The 9192-nt window shown below is 39.4% G+C and overlaps 3 protein-coding genes across 3 annotated transcripts; 2 read left to right on the top strand and 1 right to left on the bottom strand.

The window, feature by feature from the left end:
• tmx2a (thioredoxin-related transmembrane protein 2a) lies at positions 1–3096 on the bottom strand. The gene is made up of 8 exons (XM_077578312.1): positions 2834–3096; positions 2646–2706; positions 2155–2268; positions 1256–1332; positions 1059–1165; positions 869–934; positions 601–730; positions 1–525 (listed from the first exon to the last, which is right to left on the bottom strand). Exons 1-8 carry the CDS (start codon positions 3020–3022, stop codon positions 358–360), a joined length of 912 nt encoding a protein of 303 aa, XP_077434438.1. The 5' UTR covers positions 3023–3096; the 3' UTR covers positions 1–357.
• Positions 3097–3123: 27 nt separating this feature from the next.
• pmf1 (polyamine modulated factor 1) lies at positions 3124–6240 on the top strand. Its single transcript, XM_077578314.1, has 5 exons — positions 3124–3402; positions 3958–4063; positions 4857–4957; positions 5212–5407; positions 6094–6240. Exons 1-5 carry the CDS (start codon positions 3191–3193, stop codon positions 6154–6156), a joined length of 678 nt encoding a protein of 225 aa, XP_077434440.1. The 5' UTR covers positions 3124–3190; the 3' UTR covers positions 6157–6240.
• A 107-nt stretch (positions 6241–6347) lies between these two features.
• Positions 6348–9192, top strand: med19a (mediator complex subunit 19a). Its single transcript, XM_077578313.1, has 6 exons — positions 6348–6672; positions 6981–7103; positions 7610–7743; positions 8023–8119; positions 8202–8299; positions 8624–9192. Exons 1-6 carry the CDS (start codon positions 6453–6455, stop codon positions 8687–8689), a joined length of 738 nt encoding a protein of 245 aa, XP_077434439.1. The 5' UTR covers positions 6348–6452; the 3' UTR covers positions 8690–9192.

Raw genomic sequence — 9192 nt, 5'->3', positions numbered from 1 at the left:
TTGTGATGAACTATGCATTTTTTTAATGTTTTTGAATGATGGGACATTAGTAAACAAGTTTCACAAACATAAACAGTAGTGAGATATTGCGCAGCCAACAAACATTACATTCAAAACAAAAGTTATTTAAATAAATTGATAAAAGTTCCCTTGATCATTGCCTAATATTTTGCATGGTCACAATTAGGCTACCAACTTCACTCCAAAAACAGACCAGTGCACTAACCCACTTTTTTCACTCGAAAAAATTCTATAGCAGTCTACATTATTAGGGATTTTCTTAAAAAATACTGGAAGGCAGGTCGTCATTAGAAAAACAAAACATACAGCAGATCTGTGAACCACACTTCCCAATCTTCACTTGTCTTTCTTGCTCTCTGGGCTTTGCTCCGGAGTGCCCGCATCAGGCTCCGCCCCCTCTTGCCGGGAGTTCTTCTGCTCCTCTTCCTTCAAACCGCGGCTCTTGTTCAGCTTCTTGGACTTCTGGAAGCGCTCATTGAGATCAAACTCTCTGATGATGTTCTCCTAACAATGCAAAAATATATTAGTGGGGTAAACCGTTAGCTTGCGTTACTACCGTGAATCTCAATGCAGACAAACCTCATTGAAAGTCCAGGAAATCGCTCTGCCTTTACTGTCCACTGCTGGACGCCTCATAACTTCCTGGCCACCTTGGAATAACACCAGTGAAGGAAGTTGCTTGGATAGAGGGGATGTGCTCACTTTGTACCTGGTCAAGAGATAGAGATTTCAATGAGAAATCCATGAATGGGATGGCGAATTTGCTGTAAGCAATGGGCATGAACAAAATTATTGGGACACCTAGCCATTATAATCACAAAACAAAAACGCTGTTGGTCAAAACTACCTTTGTGAAACCTCTCCATAACGTCCAATATCTACCTTCCCAAACCTCAGCCCAGCACAGTTGTACCTGCAGATACAGATCACGCAAACCTCTCAAATCCATATACTTGGCAGATTCAAGCAGCAGGTGAGCCTAATCTCGGTGTTTGTTTTCCCAATTATGAGGCAGTGAGTGAAAAGTCATCTCTTACTTGAGCGAAAGGTCAGCATAGACGGGAGCGAAGGATTGGCAGTCAGACGACCAGTTGGCGTAGAATTCAACAATCCAGGTGACACGGCTGTCTTTCTGTAGCTCCTCCTGGAAGGGGAAAAAAAAAATCCCAACAGATTGAACATAAGTGATTCATAACATAACATATATTTCTGTGATACATTCAAATCAACTCACATCAATGGTCTTGTCACTGAAGTACTTGATGTACTCGGGGCCCATGTAGAGAGGAGGCTTGCATGTCATGACAAATGCTGAGGAGAGATGGCGAGTTACATTGACATTTTTTGTGCTAAATTGGGGGAAATGTATTTTTCATTACTATCTTACTCCATTTTTTTTAGAGGGAGTAATATTTCGAGGGAAAAAAATCATAAATTGACAAGAAATAAACTTGCAGATTCGCGGGGGGGAAAAAATCAGAAACTTAAGACGTAGCTATAGACGATATATAACATGAAGATTAATTTACTCATTATACACGGCAGCTACAGTGACAACACTTCCTTGCCCACTATCAGCTGACTAACACTAACCAATCAGAAGCTAGCAGACTTTAGGTAAATGCAAGTGAATGACTGACAACAGCTATTTGTACCCAACGTTTCTGAGTGTGAATGCTTATTATGATATTAATTACTATCTCCTTATTTAAATACCCGACTGAAAAGTATTGGCACAAACATCCGAGTACGCTCCGTGTATTTCTTACAAGTTTCCGAGGTTTTTTTTGCAAATTTTTCATAAATTGTATTTTTTTTCTTGTAAATTTGCCACTTAATAATGTCCCAAATTTGGAAGATTATTTCTTGTAAATTTGTGAATTTCCCCCTGCAAATGTTTACGTGTTTTCTTGTAAATTTGTGAATTTTTTTCTTGCAAATTTGACACTTTGTAAAGTCACAAATATACACATTTTTTTCACATAAATTTCATTTTCTGAGGTTTTTCTCGGAATATACACTTATACATGGCCCTACTACGCCGTCATACTTTACATATACTCACACATGCTTTATAATTAAAGATATATGTTCAAGGACAACACTAGAGATGTTTCTGACAAAACCACTGACCGAGACACAGCGCGAGGTAGAGAATTCCGAGGCGGATGTCCAGCCGGAAAAAGAGAATGACGTTGGCCACTTTGCTGAACAGGAACAAGTTGCCAATGTGCTGCTCCAAGGTGACTGCAGGTGGGGGGAAAGAAAAAAAAAACAGTTGATACAAGGTCAGAAGATGACCTTGAAGGGTAATGTTTACACAACAATGGGTTGGTTTGTTTGGCGGAGCACTTCCTGCATGTGCATGTGGCAAGGCTTGCTTGGGGGTGACAACTGTGAAATGGTCACACATTACATATTAGTTAAACAGTTACAAAAAATAGGACACAATTGGCCGGTGTTAGAGCGAAGTCTGGAGTTTAGTATGCAATTGTTCTATTAATGTATATCCTTGAGGAATTAGATGGATGGAGGAAATAAAATAAATACTTTTGTTTTTTGAGTTGTTTATTATATCAGTCAAAACATTTGCACGGGGTCTGTGTAAGGAGGAATACACTTACTTGCTCTTCTATTTTTCATCATCACTATGGCACTGAGGAACATGAGAATCTCCACTTCTCTCTATTTAAAAAAGGGGACAAACCAGAATGAATGTGAAGCACTTGGAAGGTAACAAGACGGCTCGGTATTTATTTAGCTGCGTTACACGACCCGGCCGAGCCCACCCCCGGCCCAATGGTGCTCTCACCCAGTCGAAGTCGCACGAGTTGCCGTCCTCACGCTGCGTCGCCAGGTGCTCGCACAAACCGGGAGCCTTTCGGACAACCAAGAAGGCGATCGTCATGAAGAAGGAGGTGATGTAATACGGTTTCAGCAGCCATTTGTAAATCTGGGGCAGGTGGTATAGGAAAGCGCAGACTCCGGTGATTAAACCCATTTCGGCCAAAGGGAGCTATCCAGCTGATCGTCGAAAGTCAACTGGCGGAAGTGACGCATCATTGCTTCCTCCATTACCCGCGCATGCGCAAAATAAAGCGTTCAAGTGTGTTTTGGGCATTGAGGCATACCGTAGTTTGGGCGCGTAACACAAAGTATAATAAGAAAAATGGAGGTCGATGAAGCAGCAACGGTAGAGATGTCAAATGAAAACTCTGCAACAGAACACCGTACTGATGAATCTACGGGGGAGCGTCCAACACAGGAGGGTGTAAAAGCAGCTTGTAAAGCATCCGAAAATTACAAACATCAAGGCAACAGGTTGAAGCTGTACAATAAAGTCGTTGAGAAAAGCCTTGAAAAGTTCACGGACTACGCCAGGTGAGCTATGACTATTTTGTTTGACTAACATCGGGATTAAATTAATACAACATTCAGAATTCGGATTTGCGTATGATAAATAATTTCAACTAGAAAACTCTTGACATTTAACAATCAGCATCTGTGTTGAATATGATACTCCATGGATATAGTAACTAGTGCTGTCAGAGTTAAAGCATTAACTCATTTGTTAATCACAAAAATATTATCGCATTAGTCATGTATCAACGCAGATTAATAATCACACAATTAATTTTGACCGCAGATGATCGTTTAGCTTGACAGCAGATGGGTTTGAGCAAAAAAAATTATATAAATGCATTTAATAAATGTTTGCGTATGACATTCTGAATATTGTTCATATCAAACTATTGGGATCTTTTTTTAAATCTTAAATTATGCAAATAATTGATTAGAAAAGGAGTGGATAAAAAAAAACTTTTAAATTAAGTGATTAATCGTGATTAATCAAAATTCTAAAATTTGATGAATCTGGTTATAAAATGTAATTGTTTGACAATTGTAACATGTCTTTTTTTCTTCTTAAAAAAAAAGTTCTGACAGGTTTTCCAGCATGTTTCATCAGCTCTACAAGATGAACCGGCAGATGATGGAAAACATTCATAAGCAGTTTGTGGAGGAGTTACAGAGAGCTATAAAGGTAAGTACATGTCAGGTACATTATGATTACAAACCCTCACTTTCATGGGGGCGAGGTACCAAGACCTGCCCTAAATAGCAAAAACTTGCAAATATGCCTCCATTAAATGCTGTATAATGAAATTAAATTGAACTACAGCAGTGATTCCTTCTAGTGGTATGCAAAAAAATTAAATAAAGTACAAATAAAATGTGCAACATTTCAAACAGGAAACACAATCAAACATATTAGATTGAAGCTTTTTGTTGTGCTTCCAGCCTGTTTTAATTTTTTTTCTTTAAGTACAGTTCAGTTGTATTGCACTTTTACATCCATTTGTATTTATTCTTTTACTGATTGTTTAAAAAAATATTAAAGTACAATTTTAATGTGTGAAACATTTTAATTGACCAATTTATATTAAGTTTTCTACTCCATTATTTAAGCACAGTTAATGTTATTACAGTAGCTTATTATAATAATACTTTTTGGGAATAAAACCTATTTTCTCATTCTTAGGCCTACGATGTTACTGTGTTTTAATGTTGGTCATGATGGTGGTTTTTGGAGAGCTAAATATTTTTGTGGTTGTTACCTGGTGTAAAACAAAACAAAACACTTTTGTACAGAAAAAAATGCAGAGGTGAATTTGCAAATGTCGATATTCGTTGAGGGTTCATGGTAATGTAGGCGAGCTCGGTGACACTGCCTAGTGGTGTTCATGGTGTTTTACAATATTTATTGTGCTACATCTTATTTATTGCGGTGTATTGTTGTACACACGCACTAACCCGGTGTTTTTCTCCCTGTTAAGGATGATATCAGCATACTGAATGAAGAAGCGAAAATAGAGTCCAAACTGAATGAGCTGGACAAACTGGAAAGTGCTGCGAGAAACAATCCAGACCCTGTATGGTTGGTACACAAAAATACAGACTCTAACTTCCATTTCCTCCTTTTTTTTTCTTTTTCGCAAATACATTATAGTCACTTTTAAGACAGATACGACATTGTCTTCAACATTTTTGTGTTGCCCACTTTATTGACTTATTGCTTGCTACAACATAGTACAGTCACCATAAACTTTTGACTGTTTATCCAACAATGTTGTTAAAATGCAAATCAATCTCCCCATCTCTCGCACTTTGTCTATCCATCTGTTTTCTTAGGCGCCCCTCCGGGGTTCCGGAACAAGACTTCAGCAGCTTTATAATACATGTCTATCAGAAGCAGAAGGCTTATTTTCGACGGGAGCTCAAAAAGGTCCAAGCTGAGAATGCTGACCTTGCACTAAAAGTTCAGGCTGGCAGGGAAAGGATCGCACAAACTGAACATCTGATTTCCACAGCTGCTGCCGAGTGGGAGGTGAGAAAGAAAAGAAGCAACATTTGAGTTCAACAAATGAATCTTTAATTTGTCTTAAACATTATAACACTGTGGGAATTGTTTTGGATTGTTTTTGTACTTTACATGATGCATTGAGCAGTAGCATGCGGACAAGTGGTTAGTATTTACAGGTTTGAGGTTCTGTGTTTGAATCATGGCTCACACTTTATTGCAGTGATTCTCAACCTTCGGAGCAAAGATTATGTAACCAAAAGTTACATTTCTAATTAATTCAACTAATAGGACGGGTCCCACCGGGTTGGAAGCTTGGACGGCGGAGTCGCCACCATTATACCAATACTGTACTGAACCCTCACATCAAAATAACAGTCTAAAAATTACAGGGTTATGTGGTACAATGAGCGTTTTTATATAATGCTACATATAATATGTTAATATGATTGCACAGATTTTCCAAGACAGAACCTGTAAAAGGTGGGGCTAATCCATAGTCCAGTTTTTTTTTTAAATGCAACCCCAGGGCCAGTTTAGTCGGGGCTCCATACCCATGCGTCTTCTCCAACTTGTGGATGGTGCACATGAGCAAGTCCTTTCCAGATTTTATTTTTATATAAAAAAATTACATATTTAAAAAATTCTACACATTTTACTTGTATCTATATTTTTGTTAACCATTTTTTATGTCTATATTTCTGCATTTACAGGCATCAGCCATCGAAATCGAAAGTCTGTCATCTTCATGCCCTGCAGAGGTGTTTGATGGATGATCTTCAAAGTAATTGACTGATTTAACTGTATATATTTTTTATGTTGTGTTAAGCTCAATAAAAAAAATGATGGAATGAAAAGCATGTGCTTCTGTGGTTTGTAATTACTGAACTCCAAATATCCAACCGCATGCGCACTCTGACTAGGTATTACGGTATGCTGCCACTTTACTCTGGGCATTACGTTACAACGTCATAAAGATGATATTTCAAAGGGGAAACGACACAATTTTGTAAACCTGTAGACCCGTAACCTACCCGTTTCCGTCTAGATAATTATAACAACATTAACAAGTATGACGGAAATGTTCTCAACTTTATTTGGTCAAAATGAAACTCAGGGACCACCCGGTTCGTCTTCACTGGGATTCGGACCTGGGAAACCTCCGCCGCCTCTCCCGCAAAATCAAGTCTCTGTGGCGGGGCAGATGCCACCACAGCTCGGGGATGAGGGGCCTCCTCTGCGGAAGTCCGGAGCCATGAATGAACCCTTCTACTTACTACGAGAACTGCCCGGTACAGCATCATTGTACCAGCTTTGTTTGATTGAAGTGTGCTCTGTTTGGCGAGGCGACGAAAAATAAATAAAAACGCGTTATCAAAAGTACAGTAGTTTGTGCAAACGAGGCTAACGCCAGGCAATCAGATCATAGTTTCTTGACAGCAAGTGACATTTATAGCACGACTTTTCCCACTACATCTTTAAGACTTAAATTTATCATCTTTTTATTCACTGTTTTAACACATACGTGTTTATGTCGCAAAACGAATTTGACACACATTGTAATAATGCATTCGTTTTAATGTGGACCAATTGTGTTTAGTTGGAAACGAGTTAACTGGGAATACCAATCTCATCACGCACTACAACCTGGAACACGCCTATAACAAGTTCTGTGGGAAGAAGGTGAAGGAGAAACTCAGCAACTTTCTACCAGAGTTACCAGGTGGGCCATGAACATGTGATGCATAAACGAATCTCCAAAAGTTACAAATGTTCAGCTTTCAGCTCATTGCCCTCCCTCATTTACACCAATGTATCTCCAACTGGGCTCATACATAGATGTAATATTTACCATAAAGACAAGACATCCATCCATCTGTTAAACGCTTGTCCTCATTCGGGTCTCAGGTGTGCCGAATGTTAACATGAGTCATCTGACTGAACGAGAAGTGAGGTACACCGCGGACTAGTTGTCAAAATATAGAGCAAAAAAACATGAATAATTTCAAGTCTTCAATTAACGTAATAGGCATGTTTTTCAATGTTGCAGGAATTTATACAAACCATAGAAAATCCACCTTTGTGATGGGAAGAACATGCACGAGCCAAGTTTCAAATGCAGGATGTCTTGATAGCCAGACATGTTTACCATTATGGACTCATTGTGGCCATATCTGCTTTGAATCGATGCTCATCCCGAATGCTAACATCTCGTCTTATTTGTCGCAGGTATGATCGACTGTCCCGGGAACCAAGATGGGAGCTCATTGCGATCCCTCATCGATAAGCCACCAGTGTCCGGAAACTCCTTCAGTCCGCTCACCGGCGCTTTGCTAACGGGCTTCAGACTCCACACTGGGCCGGTAACGATCACGTACAATGTTAACCGATTAGGCAGGGTTTGGGCTTGTTTCCCTAGTTCCTATTTTAATCTTTAAGGAGGCAACATTTTCTATACCGCTCATCCAATTTGTCCGGGTTCTTAGACTTGACTTCCTTCTACATTCCTAAAACGTGCATGTTAGGTTTATTGAAATCTCACACCAATGTGTTATCATACTTAAAAAAAATAAATATATATATATATATATATATATTTATGTATTTTTAGCGAACGTCTATGTGTTTTGTCTCTTTCCCAGCTCCCAGAACAGTACCGACTCATGCACATACAGCCACCAAAGAAGAAGAGCAAGCACAAGCACAAACACCATCGGCCGCAGGACCCGTTGCCACAAGGTAGAGCATCCACCTAACACACACACTCGCACACATCAGCGTTTTTAAGATGCCTTCTCATCCGGGAACCTTTGTGACGCAGCGGAAACGCCGTCAGACACCGACCCCAAGAAGAAGAAGAAAAAGAGGGACGACGATCCAGATCGCAAGAAGAAGAAAAAAGATAAGAAAAAGAAGAAGGTAAAGGAACACAATCACGCACACTTTTCATACACACATAAACAAGATGAGTGGCCATCTTGTTTTTAGATTTGAATCATCATGTTAAACCCCAAAAATTATTTTTAAGGCTTTACCATGGTCAACTGTCATTTTTATTTTCGATGGCTAAAGTTTTATATACAAAATAGAACTAAAAAGGCAAATTCCAGATGCACACAGAGGGGAAAAAAGTAGGGCAAAAATGAAGACGGCATTAAAACTTGCCTCTTCAAAATTCATATTTGTTTCTCACACAAACTTCCAGCTCACGAGTCTTCACTCATATTCTTGATATTCCTCTAGAACCGCCACAGCCCCGATCATACTGGCCTGGCCGGCTCACAACCCAACAGCAACAGCCTCAGATAGGCCCAAGCCCGTGTGCGTATGCCTCCGAGTGAATGTGTCCTGTTTGTAAGCGCGCGCGCGTGTGTGTTGCAAACTGTATGATTCAAAGTATGCGTTTGTGAAAGAAAAGATTGACCGGAAACGACAAATGTTTGCATGATGCGTTCAGGAGCAGTGGGCACAATAACACAAGACTCTTTTGGAACGGCAAGCTGTGAGCTTATTGTCCCTTTTTGACTTTGTTGTCATGATCTGTCACCCGATTTCCAACACAAACTTTTTGTTACAATCTTTAATGCTTGCTTCAACATACAGTATGCCTTCGATTTCAAAACTTAACGGTCAGGCGTGTGCAGTCAAGTTTAAAAAAAAAAGATTCATAGTCCAGTTGAATACAAATTCATAAACTCCGAATTTGGTTCAAGTATGAATGATTTTTTTTGGCTTACCTCTGCATGCCACGTTGCTGTGATTTTATAGGCTTTGTTTTGAGGCAATTGTAAATAAAACCTCTTTTACACCAA

Source organism: Vanacampus margaritifer, chromosome 10 (genome assembly GCF_051991255.1).
Source record: "Vanacampus margaritifer isolate UIUO_Vmar chromosome 10, RoL_Vmar_1.0, whole genome shotgun sequence".
Lineage (NCBI taxonomy): Eukaryota > Metazoa > Chordata > Actinopteri > Syngnathiformes > Syngnathidae > Vanacampus > Vanacampus margaritifer.
Note: the sequence above shows the minus strand (reverse complement) of the source record. Positions and strands in the feature narration are given on the sequence as shown.

Excerpts from the sequence above, each read along its gene's own strand:
- med19a (XM_077578313.1), top strand. The coding sequence starts at position 6,453 with ATGACGGAAATGTTCTCAACTTTATTTGGTCAAAATGAAACTCAGGGA. Across the intron at positions 7,104-7,609 it reads CTTTCTACCAGAGTTACCAG|GTATGATCGACTGTCCCGGG; the intron begins GTGGGCCATGAA and ends TATTTGTCGCAG. Across the intron at positions 8,120-8,201 it reads GCAGGACCCGTTGCCACAAG|CGGAAACGCCGTCAGACACC; the intron begins GTAGAGCATCCA and ends TTTGTGACGCAG.
- pmf1 (XM_077578314.1), top strand. The coding sequence starts at position 3,191 with ATGGAGGTCGATGAAGCAGCAACGGTAGAGATGTCAAATGAAAACTCT. Across the intron at positions 4,064-4,856 it reads AGTTACAGAGAGCTATAAAG|GATGATATCAGCATACTGAA; the intron begins GTAAGTACATGT and ends CTCCCTGTTAAG. Across the intron at positions 4,958-5,211 it reads AACAATCCAGACCCTGTATG|GCGCCCCTCCGGGGTTCCGG; the intron begins GTTGGTACACAA and ends CTGTTTTCTTAG.
- tmx2a (XM_077578312.1), bottom strand. The coding sequence starts at position 3,022 with ATGGGTTTAATCACCGGAGTCTGCGCTTTCCTATACCACCTGCCCCAG. Across the intron at positions 2,707-2,833 it reads ACTCGTGCGACTTCGACTGG|AGAGAAGTGGAGATTCTCAT; the intron begins GTGAGAGCACCA and ends TTTTTTAAATAG. Across the intron at positions 935-1,058 it reads TATGCTGACCTTTCGCTCAA|GTACAACTGTGCTGGGCTGA; the intron begins GTAAGAGATGAC and ends CTGTATCTGCAG.